Here is a 20,885-nt window from a genome sequence, read left to right as displayed (position 1 = left end):
TATGAGTTTTAATTTATATACGAGGCCATGTTTACATAAGTATATGAGTGTTGATGTATATACGAGGCCATGTTTACATAAGTATATGAGTGTGAAGTGAAATGATGCAAATTTTAGGTGCATATTAGGCCCTGTTTAAGTGAAATGAGGCAGTGATGCCTTGTTTACCTGTGACATCTTGTCTTCTTGTTGCATTCTCCTCAAACGCTACAATAGGTTTACCAACAGGATGTGTGCTCACATCTCCGTCCTCACTCAGGTGCCCGTTATCCACTCCATCCACATTGTTTAAATTCAGTAAGTCCTCACTATGATTCACAAAACTGTCACCAAATTTTAATGGTTTTGTTGGAACACCTGTAAGGTCTATGATTTCTTCAAACTGTGTGGAGTCGGATGATGGAACTGTTTGAGAATCAGTGATGCTGACACCGAAAGATCCGATACCAGTTTGGGGGCTCTCTAAGGAATCTACCGTTCTCACGCTAATACTGAAATGTAAGACAGAATGCATTTCGTAAATGTTTCACTTGCTGACAGGATAAAAGTAAAAGACTGTTTAAGTTTTTTTAAAAGTTTATCACAATATCATGCAGTTTTTCAATAAATATCACAAACCTTTACTATATCTCAAACTGATGACTAACTAACAAATTCCCTTGTAAACAAGTGCTCAGAGCACAATTTCTCTGGTAAATTATCATAAGAGAATATTTTACCCGGAAAAGAGATCAAACTAGCAGTTTCTGTATTGACAGTTGGAATTTTACCATTTAGCCAGCTGAGTCTGACAATTTTTATGCTTTTTTACTCCAAGATTCTGTCTAAACATGCTTACACTACTTCAACTAAAGTACACCACTTCAAGCTACTTCCATAACTTCAATGTATTTACATAACTTTAACTTATTTACACCACTTCAACTAACTATCTTCGCCCCAACGTACTTACACTAATTCATCTTACTTCCAAACTTACTTACAGTACTGCAGGGCTCCAGATAATTTTTTTGGCCAATGAGTATTTACTCAACATATTTTTTGTGAATGAGTAAAATGGTAAAATCTGAAACTGACTAGAAGTAATTTTACTCCTGAAAATTTATAAATGTGAAAAAAAAACAGAAATCAGTTATATAACATATTTACTGGGTGTAACACCCAAGCATTTGTTTGCAGTTTAGTTTCAATTCATCATTTAAGTTTTTGCTTCTTTTTTCCCTTGGCTTTCTTTGGCTTCACACTCGCTACCGAATAAAATAGAATATTCAATATACCTTTAGCTATGTTTCGGGGATCAGTTTTGTTGGTTTAAAGAATGCGCAGTGTTTGTTCACTTATACATTCTTAGAAAGAGACATTTTTGTTTATTCCGCACAGGAAGTTGATATTTTAAACCGACACTGCTTTAAAATACACTACCGTACCATCAATATTAATTCCCAACTATCTGATATACGCAGACATTGAGTGTAAAAAATATAGGTTTATAGAGTACCATTCAATGCGTGTGTACGTTCAATGTGGGAGAATTAATGCCGACTGTGCTCTGTTACATAAAGCATCCGGACGATTCAGATTTTGTTTACGCCAGTAAAAAGTCATTGCGTGCGTTTCTGTTATTTCATATACGTTTTTATACGCTTAAAAATTATCAGACATGCGTATATGCATTATTTCAAAGCGTAATTTATGCTAATACGCATTTTATCTGGAGCCCTGAGTACTGTCACTATATTATAGTTAAGGTCATTTAATTCTGATTTCAAATGCATTATATCCTTGTAAGTATACAGTCGAATACCGTTACCTCGATATTCAAGGGACTGTAAAAATTGCATCGACGTATCCGAAGTTCGACGTAACGATATCGACGATATCTGGGACTACTTTGTTCTTTTGTCCGACGTCTATATTGTCATTATATCCAATGCTTTTTCCAGAGGGTTTGAAAGAAATGATATAAAATGTAAATACGATATTAATCTTATTGACAAATAAAGCATCTTAATTTATTTAAATACATACATACAACTTTTTAATTTTTCAAAATATACATTTAAATATTAACATTTTTATTCCTTCCCTTAACTAGTCTGAATGCAGCGATAATGTTCCTAGTTGAGTAGTCATTTTGACTGTGCTTCGATAACGAAAATTTGCCTGTTAAATACGCATACTGTATTCAATCCTAAATGGCAGATTTTTACTCCGTCAAACAGAAATTATTTCATTCAAATTACTTGTTATATTGGAAAACAGCTTTCCTGCTTTTATACAAAGAATTATGAAATAAATTTTATTTTATACTTCCTTGTTTTATAAGACTAATTATTGGGAGTTAAATAACTTCATGACATTTATATTGGATTAAATAACAAACAAAACAAACTAACTTAAGTATGATTAATACATCGTCGGACAACAATAGGTTGATTTTCACACCTTACAAATCACATGGATATTTTTTGACAATCTGTGATATCGACAAAACCAGGTGTAAAAACAGTATAGGTAAGTTGACGGGACTGAAAAATCTCATCGAGCTAAACAAAATATCGAGCTAATCATATCGAAGTAATGATAAATAATTACATTAAAATAAATAGGGAAAAATCGGGACCGACTCAAACACATCGTGCTAACCGGAGTATCGAGCTAAACGATATCGAGGTAACGATATTCAGCTGTATATTATCATCGTTTACAAAGGAATTGTGTCCACACTTGTCTAAAACAAGATGTCAAATTCTACTGATCAGCATGACAATATATAATTTGTAAAACATGACTGCCAGTTACAATCTAATGTGAGTACAGATCAAGGTCATAGTAACCTAATCACACTGCCAGAAACAGAATGAGTAGCAATGACTCAATCACACTGACTGAGGACATAACAAGTCACAATGACCAAATCACACTGACTGAGGACATAACAAGTCACAATGACCAAATCACGCTGCCAGAATGTGTAGCAATGACTTAATCATACAGACTGAGGACATAACAAGTCACAATGACCCAATCACATTGACTGAGAACATAACAAGTCACAATGACCAAATCACGCTGCCAGAAACAGAATGAGTAGCAATAACCCAATCACACTGACAGAGGACATAACAAGTCACAATGACCCAATCACACTGACTGAGGACAGAACAAGTCACAATGACCAAATCACACTGACTGAGGACAAGTCACAATGACCCAATCACACTGACTGAGAACATAACAAGTCACAATGACCAAATCACGCTGCCAGAAACAGAATGAGTAGCAATAACCCAATCACACTGATAGAGGACATAACAAGTCACAATGACCAAATCACACAGACTGAGGACAAGTCACAATGACCCAATCACACTGACAGAAAACAGAACAAGTCACAATGACCAAATCACACAGACTGAGGACAAGTCACAATGACCCAATCACACTGACAGAAAACAGAACAAGTCACAATGACCCAATCACACTGACTGACAGAGATCACATTTTGCAATAGATTTTTATCAAACTTGCACACAACTTGTATTGGCATAATATCTCAGATCCTTTCAAAAACTGACCAAATCTCCTTAAAGGGCCAAAATTTGCTATTTTGGCTTTTGCAGCCATAAACCTCATTTATGGTTTGATTTGATACAAACTTGCAAAATATCTTTAACAACAAAAGATCCAGGATTCCATGATGAATCACCTGACTGACCCCCGAAAGAGCCAAAATTTGTGAACATGATAAATGTGACATTTGACATTGGATTTTAACCACACTTACACCCAACTTAAGTCACAATAAGATCTCGGTTCCTTTCGAAAACCAGCTAGATTCCATCATTTTCTATTTTGGTCTTATCAGCCATATAGAGGTTTCATTTATGCTTTGATTTGACACAAACTTGCAAAGAATGTTGATCTTGATGATCTCTAGGCCAAGTTAGAAACTGGGTCATGTGGGGTCAAAAACTAGGTCACCAGGTCAAATCAAAGGAAAAGCTTGTTAACACCCTAGAGGCCCTATGACCCTACCTTCATGAAACTTGGTCAGAATGTTTATCTTTATGATTCTAAGACCAAGTTCAACAGGTGAGCGATATAGGGCCATTATGACACTCTTGTTTTTGTAAGTCATCGAAAGTCAAATTTATCTATTGCTTTAATTTGTTGGTTTTTTTGTTTTTTTTACTATCATCAAACCTTCAATTCACCTTGAGCATAATAGTAATGTATTCTTACTCTACCATTAACACTCATAAAATCAATCTCTATACAATAATGAATTACATTTTAAGCTGCATGAATGGTAATTTGAGCCATGCCATGGGAAAACCAACATAGTGCATTTGGGTCAGGATCCATGCTGTTCGCTAACGGTTTTTCTAATTGCAATAGGCTTTGAAAGCAAACAGCATGGATCCTGACCAGACTGCGTGGATGCACAGGCTGGCAATCTGACTAAAGTACTTGAGCTTCTAAACGAAGATCTGAGAATGGCCCATTCACATTCGTCTTCTGTATACTTTGGATTTCCAATATTGCTATTTTTATTTGAACCAATCAGACGACTTGTTCGAATGTCAAAGAGTAAGAAAAACTTGCAGTCAGTCAAGGGCTCGAACCCAGGGCCCCTCACTTACAAAGCAAGTGTCCTACCGACTGAGCTAACCGGCTATCTGACATCTTACGACATAAGAATTGTAGATATCAAAAACCAAGGTTTTTTTAAGCTTGCAGAATGTTGTAAGTTAGCTTTTGATTGGCTAGCAGAAGGGTCGTCAGAACGAGGCTATCAATAGCTCATGTTCAGATCCTAAACGTAGCGTAATAGGAGATGTACTTTACTCAGATTGCACAGGCTGGTCTGGATCCATGCTGGTCACATTAACGCACTATGGTTTTCTCATAGCGCGGCTCATTTCTTCTTTCTTGGGGGTAATTACTTTATCAAATTATCTTTCAAATTTCCCCCCATTTTTATCGGAAATAAACTAGAAATTAATGATAGCTTTTAAAAGATAATAAACACCAAAGCTATTATACTTGTATGTAAGGAATAAAAGGTCCCATTTTAAAGTATATTAGGTGATTGGACTATTGAACTAAACAAGGCCAATGTTCCCCATTTACCGGACCAAATCAGGTTGAAATCTATACAATGTGAAACATTTTTCAATACTTGAAAATATATCAAATATTTAAACAAACAAATCAACACATTGAAATAATTCAGTTTCAGATTTAAAAAGTTGTTACTTAAAGTAGGATGATTTTGCAGACTTTTACATAGGTAACACAAAAAAAATCATATAACATTATCTTTAACCACAAAATACCGAAGAAAAAGAAGACAATATACCAGAGTCTGTTTTAACAATTCTAAAAAAGAGATAATGTCACTAGTAAGCATGGTAAGTGATGAATGTCCGCAAATTATCAGTGCCTTAGTCAATGGGTAAGTCTTCAGTCCTTGACTATGACATTGACTTTGGAGGTAAATGACTCACACTAGCCGCACAACTCATTTAGCTTAACTTTTTCTCAAAGTTTCATTAAAGTCTTTTGGATCCTTAAACAGCTAAAACTGAAATGCAAACTTCAGGGTTAGGGTCCTTGTTTCTGACCTTGACTCTGCACCAAAAGTTGACTAGGGAACCTTGTGCAAGCTATTATATAGCATTGAAGATAACTAACATATACAGAGTGTGTCTGCAATAAGGAACACTGAGGAAAAGTGACTAGTGCATGATGGAAGACAAATCATCAGTTGTTAAAATATGCATAGTACTCATTTGTCAAACTAAGCATTTTAGGTGAGAAATGCACAACCGAAATGGGCTGATATTTTTCCTGTTCATGACCATGCACAGGGGATAGGGTATAACATGTACAATGGCATTTTCTTTCCTAGTCTGACACCAGATTTAACAAGACAATATTTTCATCTTTTAGAACTATTTGCCACTTTAGTCCTAATACAGACTAATTTAAAGCTAGGTGTATGCCCAAGCAGTTTCTTATCTGCAAATGAGAAGAATTCTGAAAGATGTGTCTTTCATTCTTATCCATTCCTGTATCATTTTGTCAGATCAAAGTATGACATATGTATATATAAATGTATTAGGTTTGGGGGATAAATAATGTCTTTAAACAATAATTTATTTGTATATTTCCTATCACTATAACCCCACTAGGTCAAAACCATAAATTTACCATATACTCATTTCAAAATTAAGTATTGACATAAATACAAATATCAACATAAAAGATTTCATAAAACAAACATATCAAAATACAATTTATCTGATTTTAAAGATACTTTATATCTCTCAAACCTTGATAAAAATTATTGAAAACAAATAAACCATGGCATTAATACCTATCCCATTACTGAAGATTTTCCTTAAAATTCCTTAAAACCATCCGCTATTTATTTGCAACACTTAAAGTATGCTATCTTGTTTCTTTTCAAATTGAGCTTGAAATGGTTATGTGTCTATAAATGGGTTGAACATGCAAAGATAATTGCACGCTATATTATAGCGTACTGAAGAATTTTGAGATGGAACATTGATATATATAATATTTTCACGCTATTTATGATAATTCTAGGTGTTGCCCGATCTCTATACACCATTAAGTAGCTCAACTCAATACTTAATTTATGTATGCCTTGAATGATTCTGATCAACCTTTTCGAAACAAGGTTTTCCCCTTGTTTCTCTTTCAATATAAAACAATACCATTGATAATTTACATCATTCTGAAGAATTTTGAGGATTGAAAAAGCATCTTTTTTAAATCTTCATAATATCTTGAATATCTTAGTCTGAATTTATCGTCAAAAAAATAACTTTGGCTGGGTATTCTCCATTGTAAATTTCACCTATATTTGACACCAAAATTGTTGCTAAAGTGATTAAATACATGATATTTGCAATTTTACTGAAAAGTACCATTTTATAATTTACTGAAATGAATAATTCACATTTTCTATAAACAGTATATTATGTTACAGTATGGCTTGTGACTTGATGCTTTACCTAATGAGCTATTTTTGCAGTCATTTATTCTAAACTTGGCATTTACAAGTTGTAAAACACACACGATAATAGTTTAAATTTACCTGAAAATATATACCTGACAATTCCAAGAAATATGAAATCACCCCTCAACACAATACTGAGAAAGCAGATTAAATTGGTATACAATCAATGCAATGTTCAATAATTCCCTGAGAAATCACTTGGGAGCATCTATATTCACTACCACACATTTTGCAATGCAGTATAAAACAACATGAACAAGGTATCAAATTCAGTTTCTAATTGAATACTAATTGAAAATAATTATTCAAAACCTGATTAGAATTATACTCCTCCTTATAAATAGACAATACAATCTGTATACTGCAATCAAGTCAATATACATGGCCATTTAAATTATGAAAGATAATTATCTTTGTACTTGGATTGTTTAAAGTAACAAGAGCTGTCCGTAAGACAGCCAAGCTCGACTATTCGAAATATTGTCCCAGAGGCAGGAAAATATTACCTAAAAAGGTTAAATATCAAAAGAGTTTTAAGTTCAAAAGGAGGAATAATTTGACCAAAATGCATATCAGTTATGGGACTTGCTGCTATCAACTAGTTTTATAACCCCTAAGGCACATGTGAAGTTTCAATTCAATATCTGCATTAGTTTTGGAGATAGAAACTCGCATGTAAAACTTTAACCAGAATTTTCAAAGTCCAAAAGGGGGCGTAATTTGCCCAAAATACATGCAAGAGTTATGGAACTTGATCCAGTGAGGTTAGTAATTGTTCTAGAAAAAGAAAAAATAAGTTTCAAATCTATAAGCCTTTTAGTAATAGCTGTATGTACTTGCACGCAAAACTTTAACCAGAATTTGCTAAGTCCAAAAGGGGGCATAATTTGGCCAAAATGAAGGTCAGAGTTATGGGACTTGCTGCTATCAACTAGTTTTATAACCCCGAAGACACATGTGAAGTTTCAAATCAATATCTGCATTAGTTTTAGAGATAATAACTTGCATGTAAAACTTTAACCAAAATTTTCTAAGTCTAAAAGGGGGCATAATTTGCTCAAAAAACATGTCAGAGTTATGGAACTTGACCCAGTGAGGTTGGTAATTGATCTAGAAAAAGAAAAAATAAGTTTCAAATCTATATGCCTTTTAGAAATAGCTGTATGTACTTGCACGCAAAACTTTAACCAGAATTTTCTAAGTCAAAAAGGGGGTATAATTTGGCCAAAATGAAGGTCAGAGTCATGGGACTTGCTGCTATCAACTAGTTTTATAACCCCGAAGACACATGTGAAGTTTAAAATCAATATCTGCATTAGTTTTGGAGATAATAACTTGCATGTAAAACTTTAACCAAAATTTTCTAAGTCTAAAAGGGGGCATAATTTGCTCAAAATACATGTCAGAGTTATGGTTCTTGACCCAGTGAGGTTGGTAATTGATCTAGAAAAAGAAAAAATAAGTTTCAAATCTATATGCCTTTTAGAAATAGCTGTATGTACTTGCACGCAAAACTTTAAAACCAGAATTTTCTAAGTCCAAAAGGGGGCATAATTTGGCCAAAATGAAAGTCAGAGTTATGGGACTTGCTGCTATCAACTAGTTTTATAACCCCGAAGACACATGTGAAGTTTCAAATCAATATCTGCATTAGTTTTGGAGATAGTAACTTGCATGTAAAACTTTAACCAGAATTTTCTAAGTCCAAAAGGGGGCATAATTTGCTCAAAATACATGTCAGAGTTATGGGACTTGACCCAGAGAGGTTGGTAATTGACCTAGAAAAAGAAAAAATAAGTTTCAAAGCTATATGCCTTTAATAGATGGCTGTATGTACTTGCATGCAAAAACTTAACCAAGGTGTGACGCCGCCGACGCCGACGCCAGGGTGAGTAGAATAGCTAGACTATTCTTCGAATAGTCGAGCTAAAAATGTGCTATCTCCATATAGTCAAAGGATGCAGATAGCACCATATTGCTTTAAACTATCCTATTTAGTTAACTCACATTCTTGCTTTACACCATTTCATGTAGTATCTCCTTAAATGAAATATTTCAAACTTCAAAACAAACCAGCTGGGTATCTTACAAACCTACAAACATCAAACAGGATTTTGTTAAGTTACTTGATGGTATCAACAGTGTAATACATTCAGTTTCTCGCAAGCAGTGTCAGTCAATAAGGGTAGATATCCTACAAACAACAGCAGTCACTGTATGCCCACTGATAAGATATGTTTCAAAACTGGTCAAATACTGGACAAAACTTACGAAATGGGTAGAAAGCCATTAATTATACCCAAACAACAGTAAGACTTCCTTTCTAGTTACTGATTTCTGAGATTATACCTCCTGCAATTTTGAACATGCACAAACCATTATACAAAGATATTCTGTGACTTATATTCTATAGAAACTGACTTCTTCAAGCAAATAAATATGAATAACCTAATATGCCTATGCAAACATTTCATATAAGAATTGAATAGTCTAAACCTATCCTTAAAATAAATTTTGTTCCTTCTAAAACATATATAAAATTCATACCTATTTTCAGTAACATCTTAATACTCAATGAAAACATCAATAAATCTATATTTGAAATTACGAATTTTAAACGAAATCTACCTACCTGAGTATTTTAATCCTGACAGCAGATTTTGCTTCATTTATTAACTCGATAAAACGTATGACAAGTTTTTAGTTAAAGAATACACCCGCAGATTGCTGTTTTAACCTTGTTTTGAAACTGATATACGCTATACGACATACAATGTATAGTATACTATCGTCAAATATTTCAGGGCACGTCTCAAAACGACTGAACCGTTTTCTACCTGAAAGAGTTTTACTACAATCAAATTTACTAACTAAGTACGTACTGAAGCATTCTCTAATTTAATAAAGTTGAAAGTGGTATTCAAATTAATTCACAATTCACTGACCTGTAAATGTATAGCCCTAATCTATATATTCACAAAAATAAAATCCGGTTATGTATTATCACTATTGTGTCAGAGTATAAATATTACACGGAATATATAATGAGGTGACTGATAAATCAATAGTGACAATAGAGGAATAATTTTCATTACTTTTTACTGTCAACCCAAATAAAGATAACGACTCGTTAATAAATGGGATGACGCTTTTATTGAATATGTATAATCAATATCAAAGAATGTCCACCATAATATGCGATGGTTTTATTGTTGACACAACAGATTTTAATGTAGCATTACGATTATTTTGACACAGTCCTCGGCCTGACGATTAGCTAGATAGGTATGTAATATACTGTACAATGCACAGACTAGTTTTCTCTACATATCTGTACACTAAGTTCATATAACAAGATAGCCGGGTCGAAGTTTTTGGCATGTTATCGAGAGTGACTCTAATCTTCAAATCAATATTGACATTTGCCGATACATGACTTTTTGTCGATATAAAGCTCTTCCACACGCGATAAATACATTCCAAGTATACAGCTTAACGTTTGTATTATAAGGAACAGAAAGAATTTTTTATTAATCTGATTAGTAACAAAAAACTTTCAATTTTACCCTGAGCTCGTCATTTCCCATTTCATGATTTGACAATGACAGTTGAGACGGCAAGAGCACTTAAAATTCCAAAATCTCTAAATTTACTTAACTTTAACTGTAGTAATTTGCCCTTCTTAAAATAATGAAACAGGTATTTAAAGAAAATAGAAATCTTTTTTAAAAAGATTTTAAATGGCAACTCCTTAAAATAAATAAACATTAAAGCAATTTTTAAAATGAAAAGGATTTTTTGCCTACTGGTCAGAAATTGGCAAAAAAGTGATTGTTTTTTTGGTTGTTGAGTTGTTTCTGGGCGGAGATGGGAGAGACCTGGTATTGCTATAGTTACGTTAAGAACATCTTCAATGAAAAGCAACAAAGCGGCTGCTCAATGCACCTGCACCCAAACATTCCTGTCTAAGATAATTCATTGTGACCAATTAGGCCAATCATTGTTCACAAATTAAAAGTCGAATGTCTCATTACCTGGTCACACTATCTAACATTTTCATAAGCTTTAAAGCTTTACACATGTAGTGAAGTGAATGAAAAAGAGAAAAGTCTTTTGAAACGTTGTATTAACCAACAAGGTACCATCATCACTTTATTTACACTATGCCGCAAATTTTTTTCTTATGCAAATTCCATTCATCAAGCAACAACTGCCTTGATAAATCACAACATGTTAAAAATTCAAACAACCGCTGGGATCAATTCTCAAGACAATTCAAGGTTTCAACCTTTATTAAGGTTATTTCTCAACCATTCTGAATCTAGTCAACAACTATATAACTGTTCCAAACTGTATGGAAGTGCATGCTATGTAACTCTAAATATAAAATGCGTCATATTTCTTTAGTAAGTGAGAAGTACAATTTTTCAAATTTTTTGGTTATTTTTTTCTATTCTGTTTTAAGTTTTAAAACTTGTGGGAATTAAGCACTCTTCCAATTCAGTACTTTCAATTTCAGTCAATCATTTTCAAATGTTTAGACTACATCAAAGTCAAGAATTCAAGGACTAATCAATCAAACTTTTCAGTCATGCAAACACCGCTATTCAGCAAACATTTTTTTGAGAATACAACAGATCTTAATTATCTAAACCAAAAGGTACCATACAAAACAAACAACTTTTCGTGAACCGTGACAGCTTATAGAGCGACACAAGACCATTTCAAAACTATGCATCTGATTGAAGTTCTAAGCTATCGAACGACCATACAGACTTCACAGATTAAGTTTCTCTCACTAATTACAAACTTTCTGATAAAGTCCCTTACTTAACCGCATGCTAAAGAACCAGGGACATATTAAGCGTTGTTCTGCTTGTCCCTAACTAATTTGTAACATTCTGAGGTCGCGAACAGGCTAACGGCAACTTTAATCCTAATCGGATTACACTTAACTATTAGGTTAAGGCATCACTTGCTAATCAACATATAAATTATAATTGAATTTAATCACAAACAAATTCATTCCAGTCCAATTGATAAGGACAACTCTCAAACAAGTATCAAACTACCAAACTCACAAAAACATAATTCCGTAAAATACTTAAATTAGCATAAACTGCCTGTTACAGTCTGCAGAATATCTGAAAATATCAACACGGGAATCTGACATTGAAGATGAAAAAACCTGCGCTTGTGTATGTAATTTGATTCACACAGTGGTAACTGAACTTTGCCTACAATTAACAATTACCTTGTAGTAAAAGTGTTGCCTATTTTGTAATGCTAAAATTATTGACAAGTCTGTTTCATATATTTTTCTAACGTAAACCGTAATATATACTAAACTGTACAAACAAATGTTTGTAATTACTAAGTCTGCTCAACAAGATCAGCAGAAATGTTTAGTTTTGAAATACATACGACTTCTCTTTAAGAAGCGTGATAATCATATCAATGATATGATGCTTTGAATCTGATTTGATAAGACAGCCCATTTATTCTTGACATTAAACAAATGAATATACTAGAACTGTATCAAGACTGTTTAAATTGAAGTTCAATCAATAACAGTAGTGATGACATGAACCTCACAAATTATCACGTTAGGCAATATCTAAGTACAGTATAATCAAAGGATTAACAATTCATTCACAATTTTAAATCAATGCAAATTTTATTCTAATCTGCAGCTTTGAACTTATTAAATTTAAGAATTTTCTTTAAATTACACTGTGTGTAACAAGAAACATATTTATTAAGATAAAGCAAGAGTTGTCTATGACAGCATATGGCTTATTGACAATCTTAACACTTTCGATCATACAAAGCATTACCAATTTTCAGTCTAACAGGAGCTACACAAGACACCTGCCCACAATAAAAATTTTAAATCTAACAAGCGTCTTTATTATGAAACTCAGAAATTCAACCAAATTTTCTAAGTAAGATGCCAATTTTCAATAATTCACCGCAAGTTCCAACTAGAAATTATTGTTGGCAATTGATATTATACTTTACTAATTAAGCTTGACGTAAGTTCATCAAACCTAGCTAACAAGAACCGCTGCGGTGCAACGCCACCTATTTTTGTCCACCGTATTTCTATTTTCTAAGTCCAAAAGGACTAATTCTTGCAAAGCAGTATAGAGTTAGTTCTTGCTGTACGAACCTTGATGGTGAACAAGTGTTGCAATTAAAGCAATACTTGATAGTTAGGAGAAAGGACCTAACACAAAACTACCAAGAAATATATTTTCTAAGTCCAAAAGGCCATATTCTTGCAATAAAGCTGATGATGGTTATGTTTCTTGCTGCAGTGCGTATGATGTGAACAAGTGTGCAAGATTAAGCAATAGCTGATGGTTTCGGAGAAAACTACCTAAACCAAGAAATCAATATTTTCTAAGTCCAACAAGAGCTCCTCCTTAGTATGACCTTGCTCACATGGCACTTTGAAAGAATAGTAGGAGATGTAGATTTAGGACGTTTGACTACTGACCTGTCTTGCGCAACATCGTAATTACGTGCCACACATCAGCGTATTTTTAGAATCAGCCGAATGACAAAGATATGGACCGGCATGCCCATCATGCACTATCATAAATATGACATTAAGTACTAGGTACTAATTTGACACGACCTGGGTCTGCGTGCGACACTTGTCTTACTGGTTACACATTCATGCCAAATTTGTAATCCAGCAAGAATGAAAAGATATGACCAACATGCATAATGCAATTCTGAAATAGACTAATCTAATGTGACCTTGACCTTAGCTAAGACTGTCTTGCCAGACACTGCTTACTGTGCCAATATTTTGCTAGTTAATTGAAAATCCATCAATGGAGACAAAGATTGGACCGACTCCATAATGCACTACATGAAAAAGACCTTAAACGTACTAAGAGTACTTGACCTTGACTACGGACCTGGGTCTTGGCGTGAAACTCGTCTCTCTGTGGTACACATTCAGCAGTTAATTGAAAATCCATCTGATAAAAGATATGACGACACGAAATTGAGACATGAAGATAGACGTTCAAAAACCATATGTCCGCCTTCGGATAAAAGGCCTATCTGCAAAGCAATAGATTATGATTCTTGCGTACGAGTCAGCTTTTGATGGTGAACAAGTGTCAATGTTTAAGCATACTTGATAGTTATGAAAAATGACTAAACATAAACTTAACATAACTCCGACAGCCGATAAGTGATCAATTATCCTCACATTTTTTTAAAAAAAGGACCAAGATGCTGATTGCCACCTATCCCCACATGACCTCATGTGTTGAACTGAGTATGAGTCGTTATTTCTATATATGACATGTGAAACTAGTAATATTGACATTACTAAATAATAAAATCTACAATTTTCATGAATCCATTGAAAAAGTATGCCTCTAAGAGGTCACAAGCTTTTTCATATTGACCAATGCCTAGTTTTTGAAAGTCATCGAGTCACTTTTAAACTTAGGCCTAGATATCATCATGGTGAACATTCCACCATTGTCATTGAGTCTCGAAAATATGCCTCTAGAGAGTCACAGGTTTATCTAATTTTCGACCTACTGACAAGTTATTGACGCAATGTACCAGTTATGAACACCAGATATCATCATGAACATTCTCACAGTTTATAGAAGATCCAGAAATATGCTCTAGAGTGTCAAATGAAGTTTTCTATTTTAAAGCTACTGACCTAGTTATGACCATGACCCATTTCGAACCTGACTAGATATCATCAGGACTTGACCATATTATGAAGTCAATGAAATATGGCTTAAGAGTCACAAGTTTTCTATTTAGACATGACCTAGTTTTGATGCAACTGACAGTTTCGAACTTGACAGTATTTAATCAAGTGAAAATTCTATCAATTTTCATGAGATCCATTGAAATAGGCTTAAGATGTCACAAGTTTTTCATTTTAGACCTATACACTAGTTTTGATCGACATGACCAGTACGAATCGACTTAGATATCTCAAGGTGAACATCGACCAATATTCATGAGTGATCTCAATGAAAATAAGGCCTCTAGAAGTCAAAGGTTTATACACTTTTAGATCTACTGACCTAGTTTTAAGCCATGTGACCCAGTTTTCGAATTGACCAAGATTCACAAGGTGAACATGCCTGACCAATTTTCATGAAGATCCATTGAGAAATATGCCCTAAAGGCAAAGGTTTTTTATTTAGACCTATGACCTAGTATAATTACACCATACCAGTTTTCGAACTTGACCTAGATATCAAAGTGGCACATTTTTATCCATATATTCATAAGACCAAGAAAAATTGCCTCTAGAGAAGTCACAAGTTTTTCTAATTTTAGACCTATGACTAGTTTTTTACCTGAACCATTTCGAAGTTGACCAGTATCATAAGTGAACATCTGCCAATTCATGAAGATCTTGTGAAATATATGGCCTCTAGAGAGGTCAAAGGTTTTTCATTTAGACCTACTGACCTTTTTTGATGCACGTGACCATTCGACTGACCTAGATATCATCAAGGTGATTTGACCAACTTTCATAAGTCCCAGAAAATGGACCTCTAGAGTGGTCACAACAAAGTTTACTGAGCAGCAAGGCGAAGTACGACGTGACGTTTCTGCTGATCACAAAAGTCACCTGTCACTTTGTGACAGGTGACTAAATCAAGAGTTAACAAGCTTCATGACAGTGCGCTAGATAGTTTCAGTGCATGACAGTAAATTACCAAAATAAAAACTTTAACATAAATAAGTATATTTTCTAAGTCGAAAAGGGGCCATAATTCAGTCAAAATGCTGATGGAGTTTGCCTCCTTGCCTTTTTACAGACTGGGGTCATGATGGTAAAAATGGTTAGATGCTTACCTTTTTTCTAACATATCCTGGCGGGATTCCCCTTACAAATTCAGCTGTCCCTCCCTGATTTCGGAATCCCTCCCATTTCAGTGTTTTATCGATTTTAAACATATTAAAAATTCATACACCCATGCAATGAACCGACGGTTTCGTACTGCTACAACTTCACAATACATTTCCTGTTTATCTGCGTCTTGAGAGCCTTTGTAGTCCTCACAGAACTTTGAAAATCACGCTATTGGTTTTTTTCGTAATCAGCTGCCAACCTGATCTTGTTCTGGCTTTAAGGCTGGTCGTAACGCCATCGTAAATTTCCACATGACTTTGACAGGTAAACAATAATCCAAATAAGGACAACCGAAAGCGGGCTACATGTAAACCCGTACCCGACCGTACCATATTAGACGGTACCCTCTCTTCGTGTTTCACAATATTTTAAGGACGCGGACCAGTTACAGTACATGTATTATGCTGATAAACTCGGACGTGGTTAGAACAGATTCCACCTTGAATCGTTTCAAGCAGGTTTCTGTCATTGATTTTGGTAATTTTTAGCTAATGACTGAAAACTTCCGTCCAACGACAGCCATTCCATTCAAAGGCCCTCCCTAAAATAGTGCCAGATCGCGTGCGCATAAATCGACCCGACAATATGCAAAATATGAAGCATCCTCATATTTGGGGTGGTAGCAAACTTTAACATTTGTGTGAAGCTCACGCTCACGCAGACGCCGGGACAAGTAGGATAGCTCCCCTATTCTTAGTCAAGCTAAGAAGGCCATTAAAAATTGACCAAGAGTCATCTAACTTGGATTTACATGAAGGTCTAATGACTATGAAGTATTGTGTGGAGTTTCAGTTCAACATATGTAGGTGTTAGTGAGATACAACTTGGTAGTAAGTTTACATACTTAAGCTAAATTTTCAAGTGGAAAAAAGGTCATAATTTATATCAAATTCAACCAGAAGTTAATCTAACTTGTTTATTTGAGTAGATTTCAGAACTAAGAAGCCTTGTTTGAAATTTAAATCCAATACATATAGTTGTTACTGTCAGAGATACTGATAAATGATTGAGTTGCATGCAAAACTTTAACAGAATTTTTAAATTCAACCAAAAGTTATCTAACTTGGGCAATTTTAGTAGGTACGATGACTTGGTAGCATTGTGTGATGTTATAATCCAATACACACAATTATTTCCGAGTTATGACCTTGCTTGCAAACTTAAATCCTTGTTTGATCAGTAATCTCCCTTAGATTGAAACAGTCCCGCTGAAAAGGGGTGTAATTTTGTAAAATTTAAGTCAGTTATGGAACCTCACTCAAGGTAAGCATCTCATAATACTGCAGACTTGCCTACTGTTTGACAGTGTTTTGCCGATTACTTACTGAGAAATCTGCTTACATGCAAAACTTTTGATGTGATGTGTACTAATTGAGACAACAATACCTGTACATTAAATTTTCATAATTAAACAACTGTGTTCTATAAATCTATAAATACTGTAATCATGTCTGTAATCATGTCAATTCTAGTTGCATGTAACTGTTGCATGTATTATGGCTGCAAGCAAGGTGTGACAGATGTTACATAATTATGCTGCACAAATAATGCAAGTTCTATTATGCACGTATCAGTGTTCTGTAGTTACTCACACTGGCCAAGGGAAGTAACTCTATCAAAACTACAATTGTAATACTTCCTGCTATCATAAATCTACAACTTTATAACAGAAATTCAATGACAGGAATTCAAGACTACAGCTAAATACAAATATGTAACCTAAAACTTACAAGGTTGTTTAACTAAAGTTAACAAACTTATTTCACCTAAACACTGCCAGTTTTTCTACTAAAATGCTGAGGTAAAATGTCTGTGAAATTTACCTGCTTTCACACTTGATCTTTTCTTCTTTTCAATTAATTAACAACAAAGCTTTCACACTGCAACAGAATTAAATTTTCAAAACCTTACCATACATTTGATTCATGCTCACTCTCCTTTTTAAAAGGAAAACTTTGAGTTTGGCTGTTTTCTCTGTTTACAATAAAAGAAAAGTCAAATTCCCGCAATTTTATGCAACTCACCTTGAATCTACTAAATCCCTTGGGTCTACTGGTTCTTTCTGTTCTATATGTAAATCCCCATTGTGAGAAGAGCTTCCAATACCGTTAAAGGACAACGAAAGTGCACTATCGGCATTTGGGTCCATCATTGTTTGAGAATCAGTTATTGTGTCTTTTGTGGCAATATTATCACTAACTTTATGTTCAAAACTATCATCACCATCATGAATTTCCTTATCTTTAACCTCTATCACAGTTTTATGACTCACAGTATCATGTGAATCAACATCGGAACGCATTGCTAAATTATCATCTTCTATCAATTGTTCAGTACTTTCACATTTAACAGAACCATTTGAAATTCCAGAGTCAATGATATCTTTTTCTTTTTCCAATTCTTGCTTTTTCTCTTTTTCCGAAAGCTCCTCAGAACTTTTTGTTAGACTTTCGGTACTTTTATCCATCTCATCCAGTCTGGTACCGGACAACCTGGCACCAATTTTTGTTTTACCCATAATGCTTTGCAGCAATGGAGATTTGAACTTTGGCGTTCCGGAATCCCCATCTTGGCCCTTGCCTTCTGCCAGCTTTTGTAGAAGTGGTGATTTGAATTTTGGCGTATCATCTGTTTCAGGTTTGAGTCCGTCGGATTTTTCTTCTTTGTCAGTTTCGTCTTCAGATGAAACCAGACTGGTTCTGCTTGATGAAGATGTAACTACACGTGTTGGAGACTCAGTCTGAAATAAAAGTGTCTCTAATTATTAATTTTACGTATTTAAAGAAACAACATATATAGTTTTAGATTATTTAAAGAAAGTGAAAATATATGATGTTTGTTCTCATGAATAAGAAATTTGTAATAAAATTTGAAGTCACCACAAGAATATTTCATTTTAGCAAGACTGTTTCTGAGATACAGAGGTCATTCTGTTGTCTAGTGTTTGTTTTGTTAAGCTTGTTTTAACACAGTATTTCAATGGTATTCTTTTTAGCACATCACCTTGCAGTCAGTTAACCTTACAGTGTTAGTTTCTTCTTTAACAGACTATACTTATTTTCCACATGACTATTTCCTCAAAGAGAACACATGCTGATAATCTCTGCCGACTGTTCAACATGACTTAATCTGCCACTCAAATAATATGACCACATACGACAAGTTACTGCTTAACAGAGGTGAATCTATAGATGTACAACATGAGAAAATTGAATAATAGGTTGTTTAAGAACTCTAGCTGCTAAACTTAGATACTATTCCAGTATCAATGCCTTCTAAACTAAGTATTCTGTTTGTTGCCTAGCAGAGAAAGTATACAACTGTCTGACCATATACCTAGAATAGTTATCCCTGTTTTCTTTAGCAAAATACTTTAGTCTAAAACAGTGTGCACTGAAGTGAGGTCATTAGTACCAGTCACCTTATGACATAATAAACATTATACATAATGCCTAAAAATATCCAAATTAATTTGTCATTGCAATTTATCATTTACAACATCTTTTAGTGATAGGCAAAAAAGTAGTACAACATATAACATATAACAGCTGTTTTCCCAATCCTTGTGACAACAAAGTTTAGAAACAGCTTGGTTTCTAATTCTCAGCAGTCTCTCAGGTAGGGAATACCCTGTCTTACACAAGCAGACATTTAAGATCCTTGTAATGTATAGTCTTACCCTAGATTTCTCTGGTGTAGTACTGGGACTGTCTGTCTTCACTCTCTTCATTATCATTTCCAATCTCTGAAAAAAATATTTGTACACCTTTCAGTAAAACACACTTTATTTCTAAAGGAAACCTTCCTCACATGGAGAGTTCTACATCCCAAGCCAGGTTTTGAACCCACAACAGCAAGGGGCAAGTAATTCAAGGTCTGGGACCTTAACCACTCGGACATTGAGGTCCCCTAAAGTGACTGTTACAGCAAAGGTCAATATGTATGTACTCACTATCCATTTAAAAAGCACGGCACCATCTTGTTTACCTGTTTTTAAATGCAACATTTAAGCTCTGACTTTCCCTGTTTCATATTCTCAATTTTCATGTCTAATACTTCATTTTGCTTTAGCAATCAGATAATGTAAAAATGCCACTTATGAATAACTGCATTTTCTCGTTTCAAGCAAATAAAGTATGATGGCACTATAAAGATTCCATATTAAAATCAATACTGCTGAAAAATGCTTAACCAAAAACAAAAGAACAAATATGTTAAAATCAAATTTATTTCATTCTAAAGTGTAAGACTACCATGCAAGATTCTATCCTTAGTTATTGCAATTTAGTCGTTTTACCAATTAGTAATTTCACCAACAAATGATCTTCAAGATCTAGACACAGTGCCTTAAAATTGATTGCCTTCATAATCATTTATTACAGTAAATGATAGATACCTTTTCCGTCGAAACTCCTCTTCCCTCTGCTGCACGTTCTTGCATCCTTTCTCCCTCTCTGCCCCTCCTTTGCCTGTCCTCGGCTTCCTTTTCGCAATCAAAATACATCATTATATTAATTTACTTGACCTAAGTTAATCCATCATTCGTATTCCCCGAAAAGCATCTGGCCAAGCTTATAAATTCAGGCCAAAAATGACTGACTTTTAAACTGTAGTGTCGAGTTCAAACTTCCATTTTATCAGAACCCCTTAGATTGGACAAGGTATTTAGTTTAGTCAGATCTTTTAAAACTTAGACAGTTCAAATTGTTTATCAAAAAAAAAAAAGACATGATAATTTTTTTTGTTTTATTTTTGTTGATAGTTTAACATACACTGACCATATAGTAGCAATGTGACTTCCCTTGATGGTGGTTGAATCCAGTGCCCTCCTTGTCCTTTATTCATACAGGCGGGCATCTGGGAGACCACCACCTTCTGTAAGCCAGCTGGAGTTTACTTGAAATAAAATTC

At 34.3% G+C, this 20,885-nt stretch overlaps 1 protein-coding gene across 17 annotated transcripts in view; it reads right to left on the bottom strand.

Annotated features, from left to right (window-relative positions):
- The window catches only part of LOC123552600 (ensconsin-like), a 91,820-nt gene that overhangs the window by 6,806 nt on the left and 64,129 nt on the right, over positions 1-20,885 (bottom strand). For all 17 annotated transcript variants that reach the window (XM_053540126.1, XM_053540132.1, XM_053540125.1 and 14 more), the window contains 3 exons: positions 19,654-19,719; positions 17,999-18,714; positions 169-491 (listed from right to left, as the gene is read on the bottom strand). In XM_053540126.1, the coding sequence (XP_053396101.1) occupies positions 169-491; positions 17,999-18,714; positions 19,654-19,719 (1,105 nt within the window). The remainder of the gene's footprint in view (positions 1-168; positions 492-17,998; positions 18,715-19,653; positions 19,720-20,885) is intronic.

The sequence above is a fragment of the Mercenaria mercenaria genome, chromosome 4, assembly GCF_021730395.1.
Source record: "Mercenaria mercenaria strain notata chromosome 4, MADL_Memer_1, whole genome shotgun sequence".
Classification (NCBI taxonomy): domain Eukaryota; kingdom Metazoa; phylum Mollusca; class Bivalvia; order Venerida; family Veneridae; genus Mercenaria; species Mercenaria mercenaria.
Note: the sequence above shows the minus strand (reverse complement) of the source record. Positions and strands in the feature narration are given on the sequence as shown.